This window comes from Entelurus aequoreus, linkage group LG09 (genome assembly GCF_033978785.1).
Source record: "Entelurus aequoreus isolate RoL-2023_Sb linkage group LG09, RoL_Eaeq_v1.1, whole genome shotgun sequence".
Taxonomy (NCBI): Eukaryota; Metazoa; Chordata; class Actinopteri; order Syngnathiformes; family Syngnathidae; genus Entelurus; species Entelurus aequoreus.
Window position 1 is genome coordinate 17,241,389 of NC_084739.1, and position 17,912 is coordinate 17,259,300.

At 38.0% G+C, this 17,912-nt stretch overlaps 1 protein-coding gene across 6 annotated transcripts in view; it reads left to right on the plus strand.

Annotated features, from left to right (window-relative positions):
• Window positions 1-17,912, plus strand: part of wdfy4 (WDFY family member 4) — a 75,428-nt gene that overhangs the window by 56,218 nt on the left and 1,298 nt on the right. For all 6 annotated transcript variants that reach the window (XM_062058208.1, XM_062058209.1, XM_062058207.1 and 3 more), the window contains exons 51-62: window positions 807-849; window positions 1,608-1,727; window positions 5,215-5,338; window positions 5,417-5,526; window positions 6,426-6,576; window positions 9,940-10,031; window positions 10,947-11,156; window positions 11,227-11,347; window positions 12,799-12,956; window positions 15,024-15,182; window positions 17,242-17,421; window positions 17,537-17,719. In XM_062058208.1, the coding sequence (XP_061914192.1) occupies window positions 807-849; window positions 1,608-1,727; window positions 5,215-5,338; window positions 5,417-5,526; window positions 6,426-6,576; window positions 9,940-10,031; window positions 10,947-11,156; window positions 11,227-11,347; window positions 12,799-12,956; window positions 15,024-15,182; window positions 17,242-17,421; window positions 17,537-17,719 (1,651 nt within the window). The remainder of the gene's footprint in view (window positions 1-806; window positions 850-1,607; window positions 1,728-5,214; window positions 5,339-5,416; window positions 5,527-6,425; window positions 6,577-9,939; window positions 10,032-10,946; window positions 11,157-11,226; window positions 11,348-12,798; window positions 12,957-15,023; window positions 15,183-17,241; window positions 17,422-17,536; window positions 17,720-17,912) is intronic.

The following is a 17,912-nucleotide window of genomic DNA, read 5'->3' on the forward strand; positions in this document are numbered from 1 at the left end:
CGCCCCGCGTGTGCACAGATTTTCCTCCATCCGGCCCCTGAGCTAAAATGAATTTGACACCCCTGCATTAGAGCATTCCTAGATATAATTATTAGGTCAGTCATAATACCTACCAGGGGCGCCGCTAGGGATTTTGGGCCCCATGAAAAGAATCTTTACAGGGCCCCCATTATTTTTTCTGTATTAATTTCATCATCATTAGGGGCCTCTCTGGGCCTCCATCATGGGCCCCTAGAATCCGTCTCCTTTACCTCCCCTTTTCGGCGCCCCTGATACCTACACAAATCAAATTCACAAATAAGTTAAAAAAAACTATATTCATTAACAAAAATGAATATTCCTTCATTTTAGAGCAGTTTTGTCCTTAGTGTGACCAAGAGCCATTTGTGGTCTGTGCTTGTCTTGTATTGGTCTTCAGCCCAATCCAAATGTAGCATAATTTAAACATTTTAAAAGAATGAAAGGGCATAATGTAAGGAGAAAATATTAAATATTGATGCGAATAACACAAAGCTTACATGTAGGCTCATTTTTTGACAATTTAGTGCTGCTTGACACAAATATTGTGTTAATATTGAATATTTATGATGTTATGAAGTGTAAATTTGAATGGTTGTTTTATAAATATGTGTTCAGTCTTTATATGCTTCAATGTTTGTGTTCAAATAATTCTCATAATCACTCAGTAAATTCGGCTGGGTCACTTCTCTTATGTTACAGTTAAACCTATGTTGCTTGGCAAACATTTTGGAAAAAAGTTTAGGGACTGATGCAATTTCAAGGTGTTTGTTTTTCATGTCCACCAGGAAGACTCCTGTGGTTGAGAAGACAACCCTTTTCAAATGGCAGGTAAGAAAATACATATGACTCATCATCTGTTGTGTTATCATGTACAGTAATGTTTCCATGTCAGTTCTATTCTTTCAAATTGGAGATGCAATTACTGTATTACTGCTGTCAAACAAAAAAGTGAAGTAACGTTATTGCTGTAGTTAAATATTGTTATTTTTTCATTTCTTTTTTTATTATTATTATTATTATTATTCTTCGGTCAATGGTCAACAAAATAAACAAACAGTTGTACATTCATGGATTGAAAATGAAAATGTTGCAGACCGAAAGGGTTTAGGCTGAAGTTGAACACTTATTGCGCCTAACCCTATAAACAATGTCAAGTACAAGATGAACTTCCGAAAATTATGAAATGTCCTTTGTACAACATATTATAAATACACATTATACACAACATAAACACAGTTAAATTATATACACATTAAAGGCATGTGAAATATCCTTGTACACATGTTAAACCTTTGCACCAATTATACACTATATACAAACAATTATACTTCCATTATTATTTATATCTCACATTTAGTTTTTAATTAACATTGATCATAGTATTAACTACAGTGTTGATTCAAGAGTGATATATTTTTTCAAGACATTGGTTTTAAAGTGTTTTTTAAATGTGTGAATGGAACTGGAACATTTTAAGGAATCATCCATGCTGTTCCACAGTTGAACCCCCCTGATTTTCACACCATCTCTATATTAATCCAAGGTTGACCAATGCAGTGTTTGTGTACATTTTGTTCTTCTTGCAGAAAGGGGAGATACGCAATTTTGAGTACTTGATGCATCTGAATACTCTTGCTGGGAGGACATACAATGACCTCATGCAGTATCCAGTTTTCCCCTGGATCCTAGCTGACTACAAATCAGAGGTAGGATACCTTTTAGATTGATGTACAGTATCTCACAAAAGTGAGAACACACCCTTCACAATACAGCAAGCACTTTGTTATATCTTCTCAATATGGGATATAACTTAAAGTTGTCAACGTATAGCTTGGAAAACAGTATATATTTACTATCTTCCAAAAATAACTCAACACACATCATTGTCTAAGTAGCTGGCAAAAAATTAGTGCACATAATCATGAAGAAGTCCAAATTGTGGGAATGTTTAGGATAGTTTGAGCAACCGGTGGCGTCGAAGGGATGGGGTAGTGGGTGGGAGGGGGTCTAACTACCTACACCCTCCTATCAAAAATGCAAAATGGTTTGTTCCACCTGAATAGCAGCAACCTTAACTTTGAACACTTCACTCAACACAGATTGTCAAATTGTCATCAAAGCTCACCTTTAAACATTCACACTCAGCACCAGCATTTTGGAACAGGGAGAGGTGATTGAAGAAAGATAAAACTATAATGAACGCATTGGAGAAAGTTATGTACACATTTCACTTTTGCATGTCATTGCGCATAACTGTGGTGAGCTCAAAGACCCTTGATTCAATTTAGAAACAGATGTGTCCCTATGTTTTAAAGACACAGGGAGATCTAACTCACAGGAAATGCACTATTAATCATATAATCATAGTAATGATGTATTAATATGATTTGTATTATCCACTGATGATAAATATTATGCATATCAGCTAATTTCTACTCTACACTCTAAAGTAAAGGGAAACTTGATTATTTATTTATTTATTTACATATAGTCATATTTAAAAAAAAAAAGTACAGGTTATATAATTATTTAATATGTACTTAATATTAATATTCTGGCCTGTCAATATTGAATTTTTTGGCACTTTTTTGAAAAAAAAGAGCGCTTTATCTACTGTAGATATGTTCTAGATATGTTAATCACATCTTCAAAAGATAAAAACCTAATGAAAGTTTTTACATGTGTTTTATAAAGATGGTTTCCACCAAATTAATGCAATAATTAGTTTTTTAGTGCATGCAAATATACCAAGTGTGTGTGTATGGAACAGTGATGTTGGGTTTAGAGTGGAATGTGGGACCCTTTATGAGTCTTGTGTATAGGTGTATGGGGCTCCAGAATATATCAATCAATGTTTATTTAAATAGCCCAAACTCTCAAGTGTCTCCAAGGGATGCACAAGCCACACCGACATCCTCGGTTCAGAGCCCACATAAGGGCAAGGAAAAACTCACAACCCAGTGGGATGTCAATGAGAATGACTATGAGAAACCTTCGAGAGGACCGCAGATGTTGGTGACACCCCCCCCCCCCCCTCTAGGGGAGACCGGATGCAATGGACGTCAAGTGGGTCTAGCATAATATTGTGAAAGTCCAGTTCATAGTGGATCTAACATAATAGTGAGAGTCCAGTCCATAGTGGGGCCAACAGGAGACCATCCCGAGCGGAGACGGGTCAGCAGCGCAGAGATGTCCCCAACTGATGCACAGGCGAGCGGTCCACCCCGGGTCCCGACTCTGGACAGCTAGCACATCAATCCCTGGCCACCAGACCTGTGCCCCCTCTTCCACAAGGGAGAGGGAGGCAGAGCAGAAAAGAAAAGAATATAGTGCTACACTGCTATTAACACCATTGTTATCTAGAACTGCCTTGTTCCTCTGGGGCATGGGGAATTCACCAGAGACGCACACTTTGAATAATTTTCCTTACTCTATCACAACATCACAGGGCTTGTAAATGAATGTCCAGTGCCAGCAGCACTTGTGCAGACCTAAGCAAGGATGCTACCCATCACCATTCTTGACTGTAGACAAGACACAGTTATCTTGGTACTAACTCGTGTTGCCAGTTATCTAAACAGTGCATGTCTGTGGAATCATTTGTATGTATGCATGGGAAATGTATAGGAAGTCTATACAGTTTACGACCTATCCAATCCATTGAGCAACCTGACTGGCTGCGGGACCCACCATGCTCCCTTCATGACAAGCAGTGACCCAAATTGGTCATCGCTACATACAGAGTGAAAAAAGTCCAAAACATATTTTTTTAATAATTTGATTATTATAGTTAACAACTAAAAATCCCAAATTCAGTATCCCATAAAATTTGAAAAATTATCAAAGTTCAATATTGTAGACTACAGTTTCACTATCCAATCATATAATTAATTACAAAAACTTAGAAGGGGCAGCACGGTGGCAGAGGGGTTAGTGCGTCTGCCTCACAATACGAAGGTCCTGAGTAGTCGTTAGTTCAATCCCGGCCTCGGGATCTTTCTGTGTGGAGTTTGCATGTTCTCCCCGTGACTGCGTGGGTTCCCTCCGGGTACTCCGGCTTCCTCCCACCTCCAAAGACATGCACCTGGGATAGGTTGATTGGCAACACTAAATTGACCCTAGTGTGGGAATGTGAGTGTGAATGTTGTCTGTCTATCTGTGTTGGCCCTGCGATGAGGTGGCAACTTGTCCAGGGTGTACCCCGCCTTCCGCCCGATAGTAGCTGAGATAGGCTCCAGCGCCCCCCGCGACCCCGAAGGGAATAAGCGGTAGAAAATGGATGGATGGATGGAAAAACTTAGAAAGCATTTGATTGGTCTATTTTTGTTATTTGGAACCTTAGAAATAATGTCATCCTTCTTACTTAATGTTTGCGTTTTATCAATTTTGCCTTTATTGCATGCAATTACATATCTTTTAAACGTTATTACCTGGTCATGGAAAACATATTTTACTTTAATATAGTCCTAACATTTTTTGCTAGAATAAATATAAATACCTAAATACAGGGTGACACAAAAAAAGCGTTCATCACCTAAACTTGAATAACTTTTGAAATAATCAATTATTTTTATTTTTCAGATTTACCAAGAAGAATTAATGTTCTAAAAATTTTGGAAAATGTCAACTTCGAGATGCCATGGATTACTGAACAAAAGACATTTATAGTTCTATGTATCTGCTAGCCACCTTATTTTATTATTTCAAAGCAAGTTATCCATCAAATTGTACTTAAAAATATAATAATCAAATGCATAGACTTTTGTGTAATATTATCATGAGGTGATTATGCATGTACATTTATTTACATTAACTGTTACAAGCGGCCCGCTGAAGACAGCTATAACTGAGATGTGGCCATTAATAACAAGTTTGACACCCCTGCTCTAATCTAATGAGTAGGCGTGTAAGACTACGGTATCTTGCAAAAGACTCATAACTGCAAATCAGTGTTTATACATTTAGAAGACATGACTCGTTCGCAAATGTCACATCTTTACCAGAAAAAGACCCACTGAAAACAGGTCCGCGACGCACTAAACAGATGCGAAGCACTGCTCCAATCCAAGTTTCATTCCTAAAGTATTGTTGTCCCTTGAGAAGATATAATGAAAATTGTTGCTAAAATATGATTGATGTACTCTACTGTAACATCATATTGACTACAAATGAATGTGTGTCTTACCCAAACAGTCACTGGACCTGTCAGATCCTAAAATATTCCGTGATCTGTCGAAACCAATGGGCGCTCAGACGGAAAAAAGAAAGCAGATGTTCATCCAGAGATATGAAGACGTGGAGAACAGTAAGGATGAAGGTATCTATCCAGCATGCTATATTTCATCCTTCTGCTTTTGTGGTATCACAGTGTATCTTTTTTAAATGTTTTTTATAGGAGTTATGTCAGCACGATGCCACTATTGTACTCACTACTCCTCAGCAATCATTGTGGCCTCTTTCCTTGTTCGCATGGAGCCATTTTCTCACACCTTCCAGGCACTGCAGGTGAAACAAAATGTATTAATATTCACTCCACAAAATAGCAAGTATAAACAACTTTCATCTTTGATTCAGTGAGTTGTACATCATCAATTAAATTAATTTACTGCATGATTATTTTTATAATTAAAATAGAAATGACTGCCTTTTTTTCCATATAAACCAAATGCAACACTACTAAAAGAAAAACATGCTTAAGGTGTGAACAACTCTTTATGAGTGATTAGAATGATTGAAATTAATATTAACTAGGCTCATTATAAACATAATGCATAAAAGTCAGCTCACACAAACAAATGCTTGCCAATTACAGTAAACTGAAGCAACCAGAGTTTTCCTTATTTAGGGGGGAGGAAAACATTTTTACAATAATAATGTTTACGTCTCACTATAATGTAATCCTGTTACTCTGCATCTTGTACCAACCCTTTCACTTTTTTGTCTTGGTTTGAAAACGCATTATAGTGCGATTTCAATATATATGCAAATAATGGCAGGAGGCATCTTAAATCAGCTCGTACAGATAGCCATTGCTGTCGCAAATTTCCAATACAGCGTCCAATTGATTATAATGAAAAGGCATGCATATTTGATAGTCAGAATAAAGCAATAAAGATGTTAGTCTGGTGAATTATTGTGCCTTTTTGTCTGCTGAAGCGCAATGTTGTAATATCCATAACCGGATTTACATCTTTAACCAGGTTTATCAATATATAAGCTAGTTATATTCATTGCAATAAGTGTTTTACTCTAAATTACATTCTCTCTCATGAGATTTTCATCACAGATTATAGGAATTTATGGAAGGATGAAATGCTTCCGTGTGTTTCACTGCTCTGACTACTGTAGTAATGTAACATTACATCACTTTATCACCGTATCTGTGTCTCTTTCTCTCATTCTAGGGAGGACTTGATATCCCGGAGCGGATGTTTTATAGTGTAAACAAAGAGTGGGAGTCTGCCTCCTGTGACAACATGAGTGATGTCAGAGAGCTGATTCCTGAGTTTTTCTACCTGCCGGACTTCCTGCTGAACTCCAACCACATGCAGCTGGGTCAGCCTCCAAAACTCATAATTCTCTCCATCTTTGACAAAAAAGACACTTTAGGCCTGATCTACTAATCTAAATATCACGTGCAAACTAAAATTGCATGTGCTATTAGTGGGAGTGTTGTGTGGGATTTACTAAAACTTTGTGTACAATTGATAACTTGTACAGATCGCCTTATTTAAATGAGGTTTTTGCATGTATGATGCGGCTTTCACCATGGAGACACTCATTTACTTCCACATTGATGTTAGCATGCTCCTCCTTCCTGTGGCTTTTTGCCATGTACTGAAACATGCTGCGGACATGTACCACTTTTTATGGGCATTTTAGAAGTAGTCCTGCAGTGCAGACACAACGTAACCCACTTTATAGCGTGCTGAAGGTGCGCATCTTGGGAGATACTGGCACGATATTGGGAGCTTGTGCCGGAAAGTTCCGTATGCAAAAAAATGCATATTGCAATACATTTTTATAATTTGTATGAAAAAACGCCAACAGACACCAAAACGCATCAATTACATTTTTTAATCAGCCCCTTATGTCATACAGCCACTGCAGTGCGATCACATCCTTTCTCAAAACTTTTTGCCTCTTTGCACTTCCTTTTTAGACGTACTAAAAATAGACGCAAAACAGCCGTTGCAGAACAGTTTTGGTCTCGATAAATCACATTGCCTGTACCAAATAATTAAATTTGCATTTTCTCCTCCCAGTATTTTATGCATATTCATGAAGAGAGACAAGCTAAATGGATTGCGCTGCTTTATTTTCTCACTTAAAAGACACAATCCTCCGCGCACAGCCTTTATAGATCAGCTTTGCGTGTGCTATCAAGTTTGCACGTGTTTTAATACACGCACACCTTTAGTAGATCAGGCCTTTTGTACACACTTTTATGCAGTTCACTTAGCAGTCACACTGGTATTTCTGTCATGGGACCAAATAACATGCATTAAGTAAAGACTTGATTGAACAGGTTTTGTGACATATTATGTGGCGTAACACAAATATTTCAAACCAAAATGCACAAATCACGTTTTAGCTCAAGTAAAACAAAACACACCAGAGTTCACCTGATTGGTGTACAGGTGAAACTCAAATAATTAAAATATCGCGCAAAAGTTTGTATATTACAGCAAGGTGAAACTAATATAAAGTTAAAGTACCACTGATAGTCACACACACACGAGGTGTGGTGAAATTACCCTCTGCCTTTGACCCATCCCCTTGTTCCACCCCCTGGGAGGTGAGGGGAGCAGTGAGCAGCAGCGATGGCTGCGCTCGGGAATCATTTTGGTGATTTAACCCCCAATTCCAACCCTTGATGCTGAGTGCCAAGCAGAGAAGTAATGGGTCCCAGTTTTATAGTCTTTGGTATGACTCGGGTTTGAACTCACGACCTACCGATCTCAGGGTATTACATTAATACTGTGTATTACAGTATGACATAGGATCATAACATGCAATTAAAGATGTTTCAAGCCTTCTTTTGATATAATTTTGATTATGGTTTACAGCTTATGAAAAGCTCGAACTGAAAATCTCAGTAAATTTGGAGTTTTTAAAAACTGTAAGCCATGATCAAGCACAATATTCAAATGTTTTGAGTATCACCTGTACATCAGGGTTTCGGATCACTGAATTCACACTTCCATCCATCCTTCCATTTTCTACCGCTTGTCCCTTTCGGAGTCGCGGGGGGTGCTGGAGCCTATCTCAGCTGCATTCGGGCGGAAGGCGGGGTACACCCTGGACAAGTCGCCACCTCATCGCAGGGCCAACACAGATAGACAGACAACATTCACACTCACATTCACACACTAGGACCAAATGAATTGTACTAGCGGAAGAATCACACTAGAGTTTCTTTTAACTGAACTAAAGATGACAATTGTGAACGCACCCTAAAGGAGTGCCGTATTTTTCGGAGTATAAGTCGCTCCGGAGTATAAGTCGCACCGGCCGAAAATGCATAATAAAGAAGGAAAAAAACATATATAAGTCGCACTGGAGTATAAGTCGCATTTTTTGGGGAAATTTATTTGATAAAACCCAACACCAAGAATAGACATTTGAAAGGCAATTTAAAATAAATAAAGAATAGTGAACAACAGGCTGAATAAGTGTACGTTATATGACGCATAAATAACCAACTGAGAACGCGCCCGGTATGTTAACGTAACATATTATGGTAAGAGTCATTCAAATAACTATAACATATAGAACATGCTATACGTTTACCAAACAGTCTGTCACTCCTAATCGCTAAATCCCATGAAATCTTATACATCTAGTCTCTTACGCAGGGGTCCCCAAACTTTTTGACTCGGGGGCCGCATTGGGTTAAAAAAATTTGGCCGGGGGCCAGGCTGTATGTATATATATATATATATATATGTATATATATATATATATATATATATATATACATAGTCTTTATAATCTGTTTTGTCATTTAACATCAATTACCATTGATGTTCAACATTTAACATTCTCACGTTATCGATTGGAAAATTAATTTTTAGACAATATGATTTGCCTGAGCGGCAAGGAAAGATTAAAAAAATAAATAAAATTAACCTGGGACTTCCTGTGGGCCGGATTTTGGATGCTGTGGGGCCGGAATCCGGTCCGTGAGCCGTAGTTTGGGAACCCCTGCTCTTAGGTGAATGAGCTAAATAATATTATTTGATATTTTACGGTAATGTGTTAATAATTTCACACATAAGTCGCTCCTGAGTATAAGTCGCACCCCCGGCCAAACTGCGACTTATAGTCCGAAAAATACGGTAATTCAACCTTCTTCAATGCTTGATGTTCATGTGTATTATACTGTATGCTCGTTTTCATTGTCAACCAGCTATTCCAGACTAGATCTACAGCTATTATCCTGTTTCGTCTCCCGTCGTTCTTAGTTCAAGAATTCTCTTAAACGTAGAGTCTTAATTTCACATCGGTTTTGATGCACAAGTCCGTTATTACAACAGACAGGCTGTATAGTCCATCTTGACTCAAAATACTTCATTTGATTCTTGTAAACATGAAACATGGCATTTAGTGAACCATCACGGTGGTTTGATGTCATTTTAAAAGTTCTAGCAAGAAATAGTGAGGTGTTGTTGCAATACTGACTGTAGTTACGTTCCAACTGCATTATACATTCAGTAACTTCTGGTAATGCAGCGCTTTGCAATGGTTCCTCTTTATAGTTTACACTATCTATCATCTTAAAATGTAACAGTTTATCAGTGTTGCAGTCACTGTTGGTAAAACTCCCCATGACACATTGTGCATCGACAAACACTTTAATCTGCACCGTCATTGTTTAAACTGACTTGCTGTCCTCGTCTGCACTTCTGCCTTTAGGCTGCAGGGAGGACGGAACCGCTCTTGGAGATGTGGAACTGCCGGCATGGGCGAAAGATGACCCTCAGGAGTTCATTAGAATCCAACGTGAGGTCAGTGACCTCATACTCACTGACGCTTTCAGCTACTAATTAAATTATGCGGAGTTTTCCCATAAGAGCTATTAAATGCTTTTCAAAACAAACCGTATACAGTGTATAGTAATAGTGTTGGTTGCACTAATCTTGAATCATATTACAATTACTGTATATAGTAGAGGTCTTTTTCACAACACACACTTTTTGTAATGTTTTTTGTTTTTTTTATTATATAATGGCCAGTTTTCTTGCTTATCAATGAAAACGTGTCTGTAGGACAACAAGCCTATTCAGCACAACTCAAGGAAGGCCTTTATTTTTCCCACAATGCATCTAGTCTACAAGCTCTCTGTCTTTTCTCAGCTATTCCCTTGTGTAAGCTTATTGGATCATTTTGCGCTTGACTCTCCCTTTTCTCCATCCCGCGGGCATCCCAACTGTTATCACTGCACAATCTACTCGACTACTGCCCACCATTCTCATAAAATTAGTAACTTTTAACGATTTTTTTTCTTCCATACACAAATTAAATCAAGACAATACATCCTTGTTATGAGGTTTTTTTTTTGGTTACTCGAGGGTGGGATTATTAAGAATAGTTGCAAGCGCACAGCAGGTCATTATGTCCCCTTTTTTTTTCTTATTAACTCTTCAAAACCAATCTCTGGCTAATTCTGCACAAATCATTCTTTAATGCCAATGTGGTGGCAAGCTCATAACACAACTCTGCAGTGTCTGACTTCTAAATTGACTTTTCAAGGAAATCACACAGTACCTTTTTTAATTTGATTGCTTGTGGATGTTAAAACCAGTTTCTAGTGTTGCTCAAATCTTGTATTAAAAATTTGAATGTTGGTGTCAGTAATACCAAACCACTGCATACGTTCGTGTTGACTAGTAGTCGACTGTTGACTCTCCTTTTTATCACAGGCCTTGGAAAGTGACTATGTGAGTTCACACCTCCACTTGTGGATTGACCTGATTTTTGGGTACCGGCAACAAGGCCCCGCTGCTGTTGAAAGCATCAACACCTTCCATCCGTACTTTTATGGCCATAGGGACCATCAGTATGTGAAAGACCCGCTCATCAAAAGCACAATTTTGGGCTATGTTAGCAACTTTGGGCAGATTCCCAAACAGGTAAAAAAAAAATTGCTGTTTCCAAACAATTTTAAATAAATTGGAAAATAATCTTTTGTTTTTGCTGTAGCTCTTTATCAAACCTCATCCGCCTCGTTGTGGCACAAAGAAAGATGTTGCTTCACCACCTCATCCGATGCCTTTTTTCTTCAGTCTGGACAAACTCAAGATGGCAGCCCAACCATTCAGAGGTACATTTTGCTGCTAAAAACAGCCTTCAAAAACAAGTGTTTTGTTCCATTTCCTGTCACTTAAAATTCCATATCATAAAAAGGCCCACAAGTGTGGAAGTGTGACAGGGAATGCGGTCCTGATTGTTTAGTCAGAAAGATAAGTTGCTCTACAAACTTGAGGTCCCAAACATTCAGATGAAAGCTAAAGAGAAACTTCAGGCTCAGCATGAAAATATCAGGAAGCATACTTCCAAATCAACAATAGAATGGCATCCCTTGAAGGCAAAATTAGAGCCCAGACCTAAATGGCACGGAAAATCAACGTAGAGAGACCTATAGAGGGTTGATGTATTCACAGTCCGACAGGTTTAGAGCGCTTTTCAAGGTAAACATTGAATGATATGCAAAAATTCAACACTGTGCTCATTTACGCAACCTGCTCATGACACTTCATTAGAATAGCTCAGGTTTTAATTCACTTTATGGCCTAAAGTTATTCATTATATTAGGTTATTCATCATATTTGAACATAGCATCAGCAAGTGTAAAGGGTAACATTGACTCCAATAATATAGTTACAATCCAGGAAAAAAAAATGCATGCAATTATTGTCATCTCCAACTGCCACCACTTTGTGTGTCTCCCCCCCTTTTATTTTATCTCACACCATTTGACGCCAATTATTATATACAAGATGTGCCCCGGTCTTGGGGGGATCGTTGGAACAGCGCAAGAGCATCCATATTTTAATTTGCACTATGGACGGAGAGGAAGGCGCTATCTGTTCAAACTACAATATGGAGATGACTCTTTTGCTGAGCTCTACTTAATAATCGGAATATCCCTACAGGCCCACTGAGGGAGAGGAGATGAAGCCGCAAATGCTCAGGGAGAGATTCCTGCATATTACCTTTCATATTAAATCTTAGAGTGTCTGATCTGATCAATAAGCAGATAGAGATGAATAGGTGGAGGAATGCCTGGACTCACGCAGAATTTACTTCTTTCTGGGGACTTTAGAAAGCAAATCTGGTGACAGGGTGTAATGATTTGTTCCTCTTCCTGCACAGATAGCTCAATTACAAGAACAATTACAGCCGCTCTATCTCTCTCTGACTGCACACACAGCGAGACACTCTTACACTCAACTTTTGAATCAGGTGTCCCCCAAGGACATTCACTCTTTCTAGTTTATCTGGATATTGCTGCCCTAATTGTCCTTTTTTCTGTTGTTTATTTAATGACATGCTATACAAATGTACCTAACCCATTAATCTGATATGTTTCTTTATAGGCCATTAATACAATATTTACATATTTTGAGCCGGAGTAAGCATTGTATGTGTATATTTTGTTTAATTAGTCCTTTATTAATAGATTACAACATTTAGGAAACATGTTGGTACTTTTGTCGGTGCCCCACTTGCAGTCACAAACTGTGTAATATACACTCTATGATCTTTCGACAGAGCTGCCAAGAGGTCCAGTCGGTCAAATAATATGCCTGGAGAAAGAAGTGCTTGTTCTAGAGAGAAACCGACTCCTCCTGTCACCTTTGCTGAGCTGCTACTTCAGCTGGGGTTTCCCTGACAACAGCTGTACTTTTGGAAATTACGTCACTGACAAGGTTAGTGTAGCCATTGCCTTTACTGGTACATTTTTGAAATGTAGTCACCAAAGGCACATGCAAAGCTCATCTACTAAATGTGCGCACAGAGGATTGCGTCGCTTTAGGGAGCGCAATCCATTTAGTGTGTCTGTCTTCATTAATATGCAGAATATATGCTGATCATCAGATAGCCCACAATGCTGGTAGGAGAAGGTGCATATATAATTGTTCAGTTTGATTTTTCAAGAACAAAACTCAACGCTATTTTGCGTCTTTATTTAGCACGTCTAAAAAGTATGTGCAAACTGACACAGTTACACACACGGCTTTGAGAAAGCAGCACCGTCCTACATGTACTTGTCAACATATCAAATATAAAAATATCAGATATATTGTCTATTCAGCAATATCATTTTATAATTTAATAGCTGCTGGACGACTTAGAGGCTGATTAAAAGGAATTAAATTGATGTGTTTTTGTGTCTGCTGGAGGGGGTTTTAATGAAGTTTTTTCGTATTGAAGATATATTATTAACTTGGGTTGTCAAACGATTACAATTATTAATCACGATTAATCACATTTTGTTTATAGTTAACTCAAAATTATCTCGATTAATCGCAGATAGGTATAATTTTTAGTCATTAATAAGTGTACCTTAGACAGATCATTTTCAGGGGGGGGGGGCTATCCCAGCTGTAATCTGTGATATTTCTACCTGAATAAATGCTTCTGATATTCTGTACATTACGTGTTGTGAAGTTAATGGTCTTCATATTGCTGCATGACAATGTTTTAGAGACAATGAACAAGTATTGTGTGTCTAGGAGTGAAGCACGGAGGACGATGTGTGTGCACGGAGGAAATACCTGTTGGAATTGGGCTCGTTGTTATCATAAAATTGGCAATAAAAGCTAAAAAGAAAGTCAGACTCTGTTTGTTTTCTCCTGGACACTACAATACATTATATTACTTTATTTTTTTAGGTGTGGCGGCTAATATGAAGCCGTACATTAAGGAGAAACCCTAAATGTAGTTAAACCGGATGTATAGCGTAGTGCTTTTAATTTTGAAGCCGGAAAAGTGTGATTGTTTTGAGAAAGTGTCTTGACATGTTTTATTGTCGGATCGACTGTTTGCAATAAAAAAAAAGTCTCCTTTCGACATCCTGCCGACCGTCTTTTATTTCTGTTGAGCTTTTATGTCATCTTACTTACTAAAGCAGTCACAGTAACAATCTAAATGTTATGTTATCACTGCACCTTAATCGTAATCTGAACATGGAAGTGAAGCACCACCCACCTCTTTCAACGCGCGCAGCAGGCGTTTGCTGCAAGGATGTCGCCTCTTTTCACGGTAAAAAATAGTCCTTTTTTGTCAGGAAGAACAACGTGCGATGGCTCTGAACCTGATATTTCCATTATGTAGACTTTCCTTAGTCCATTTCTGCTCGCTTGTGGCTCATCAGTAGCAAGTGAACAGCAACCGAGTACCACCGCTATGGCAAGTGTCAAAAAGAAAATGTTCGCATTAATCGCCCGATAAAAAAAAATGGTGCCTTTATTGAAATTTATAGTTAACTCGTTAACTTTGACAGCCCTATTATTAACATATCTCCAATGTGAAAAAAACTTTCCTACAATATGCATTTTCTTACATATTTCTCTTCACATTCGCAGTCAGTGCCACAGCCTCTCCCATGAGTGCACCTACAGTGTGCAAAAAAAAAGTGGTTTCTATTGTAGGTGCAACGCAGGACTACTTTTAAAATGCCCATAAAAAGTGGTACATGTCTGCTGTTTTAAAACATAGCAAAAAGCCACAGTTAGGAGGCGCATGATAACATGAATGCGCAGTAAATGATCAAGTGTCTCTGTGGTGAAAGCCCCTCATAGTACACGCAAAAACCTTGTTTGAATAAGGTTTTTGCACACAGTCTTTGTAGATCACATGCAATACACCCACTAGTAGTAGACACAATTTTATAGTTTGCACACAATGTTTAGCACATGGAATTTGGATGTAGTAGATCAGGTCCTAAGTCTTTAATCACTGTATCTCATGCCTTTGCTTTTATGTTTATTAAGACCTTCGCTGTGTGCGAGATTTTATGTGACTGGGGGGCCACGCTGTGCGCTGCCTGTCCCAATCCAACAACCATCATCACAGCAGGAAGCAGCACTGTGGTTTGTGTGTGGGATGTGGCGGTCAACAAGGACAAACGTGTCCACATGAAACTAAGACAGGTGAGCCTGCAAGCTATTTAGACGTACACTGAAACTGAGTTAGTCAAGCCACATTTACCAGATATTAGCAATTATCATGTGTGGTTGACCAAAAAAAACATTTATGATCAAAAGACCTCAAATATACCAAAACATATTCATACATGCCTTATATACAAAATCTATCAACAATTTTAACAACCCCCCTATACTTTACATGTATTTCCTAAAGATACTAACTTTCAACAGCCGAGTGATGAGTGTTTAAAGTATTACAAGTGTTGAGTTTTTTTTAATTGTTTTTGTTTTGTAAAACTACTGTAAGTTAATAATACACATTGTAAAAAATAATTTACAATGAAGGTTAAATAATAATAATATGTATACATATATATATATATATATATATATATATATATATATATATATATATATATATATATATATATATATATATATATATATATATATATATATAAATTTTTTATTTATTTAAATTTTTTAAAGTTTTTTTTAATTTAAATTATTATTATTATTTAAAAAAAAATAAAAAAAAATTTTTTATTTAAAAAAAATTCAATATATTTACACTGGACAATTCTTGCAAGACTTTTGTTTGGCAAAATATTTTATTATGTTTAGATTTAAATTCCTGACATCATAATTATGTTACAATATTTAATTACACATTTGAATTACATTACTTAGGACTCAGGCATAGTTCATAACACTAAAACAACAACAATAGAAGACAAAATGCCTGAAAAATAAAAACAAATGAATAAGTATGGTAAGAAAAATAACCAAAGAATAAAATACTCACACATTAGTTGGGACGTCAGTTGTTCCACAAAGCCACTATAATGCTGTGTTCCATTTACCTCGAAAGTTGGAAGTCAGAGCTCGGAATGATGTCACAGCTGAGTTGTGAGCCTTCCAGTTACGAGGTCGGAAATCAAGATGGCCACATCCACGGAAGCTATTTTTGAGCTTGCCTTGTCTGAATATACTTATGGAAAAAGATGCACGTTTTCTGCAACCTTCAATCACGGTGGATGAAAAGGGGAAACCGACGCTATTGCTAGCGATGTAGAGTGTGTATACCACATGAAATAAATGTAGTTTAGGCTATAGTGACGTTACCATAGAAAACTGTCCTACAATACATTGAATATGGCTGATTTACTGCGACCAAAACATAATCAGAAGTGCTAAAAACTGATATTATAGAAGCATATATTATTGTTTAAATTCAGTGCAGCCATCTCTGACACAAACTCGGGAGTGGTGAAAATGCTCCAACTTTCTGAGTCGGAAATCTGGCCTCGAGGGGCGTTGCACTTGAAATTCTGACTAGGAACTCAAAAAATTCTGACTTCCCAGTACAAATGGAACGTACCATAAGTCACATCAGCACTGCACTGATTGGTTGTCAGTTGCACCGTGGGTGTGGTCTTTTCATTATGGTAAGTGCATACACCTGTGTGGTGTGAATAATGGTGGCACTGTGAGCAAGGGAAGATACATTTTTGTTGACAGTCACCTTTTTTTGTCGTCGTCTTTTAACGTTTTCTATGTTCATTACAGTCTTTTCTATCATTTAAGCATATTGTTTTTTTCTGTCATCTTCATCATGATCATCATACAAAGTAAGTGCCTGTTTACTATCACAGATGGAGCAATAAACACCACATGTACATATATATAATCAATCTGACGCATCATCAATGTCAGCCACCTGTTGGCGTTTGGGGGAACTTTTAAATGCATATGCCACAATGAACCTAATTGAGCTTAATGCAGTTTGTGATACTGACCATGGGAAGACTAAATCAGTATTGATCAGTTTTCTTTGCTGAATTTCTTGGCGAAACTACGTGACAGTGAGGCTTGCAGGATTCATTTTCAAACAAGTAACCAAATGTGGTTCCTCTCCCAATTACGACTTAACATTGTTCTTCTTGTGCATATTTCTGCAATTCCTTGTTGAGTTCATGTGCACAAGTTTAACTTACCTAAAATGTTAAATACATGTTTTTGTTACGTTTAAAGCTGATTACGGTATTGTTTTTACCCACAGCCACTATATGGTCACGCTGATGTGGTGACATGCCTGACTGCGTCTGAGGTCCATAGCTTGGTGGTGAGCGGTTCGAGGGATCTGACGTGCATCTTGTGGGATCTGGAAGAGCTGAGCTACGTCACGCAGTTGGTGGGACATACGAGCAGTGTCTGTGCAGTGGCAGTAAATGATCTCACGGTATGTTTCACCTTATCAGTGCAGGATGGTAGGATGCATCACTGTATCCTATTCGTGAGCGTTATCTGTACATTTATGCACTGAAGGGAGTTGACGCTCTATTACTCTATCCAAGGGTGAGATTGCATCATGTGCTGGGCCTGTGCTGTACCTGTGGACCATGAAGGGTCAACTGCTAGCTTGCTCTGACACTTCCTGTGGGCCTCAGGCTGACATCCTTTGTGTCAGCTTCTCACAGCGGCAAGAGTGGGACGCTAGGAATGTGGTGGTCACCGGCTGTGCTGACGGCACCATACGGGTGAGTGTCTTTTTAAGGTCGCCCCTTAGAACTTTTTGCCAGACTAATAACGACATTATTTTCTTGTTTTATGTAGTGTTTTTTGCACAGCGTTTGAATGTGTGTCGTTACTTTGGTATTAGCCTCGCAGGTAGCAGCCTTAGTGTCCATCAAGATAATAATAATAGCATATGGGTTGTGTGTGTTTAAAATA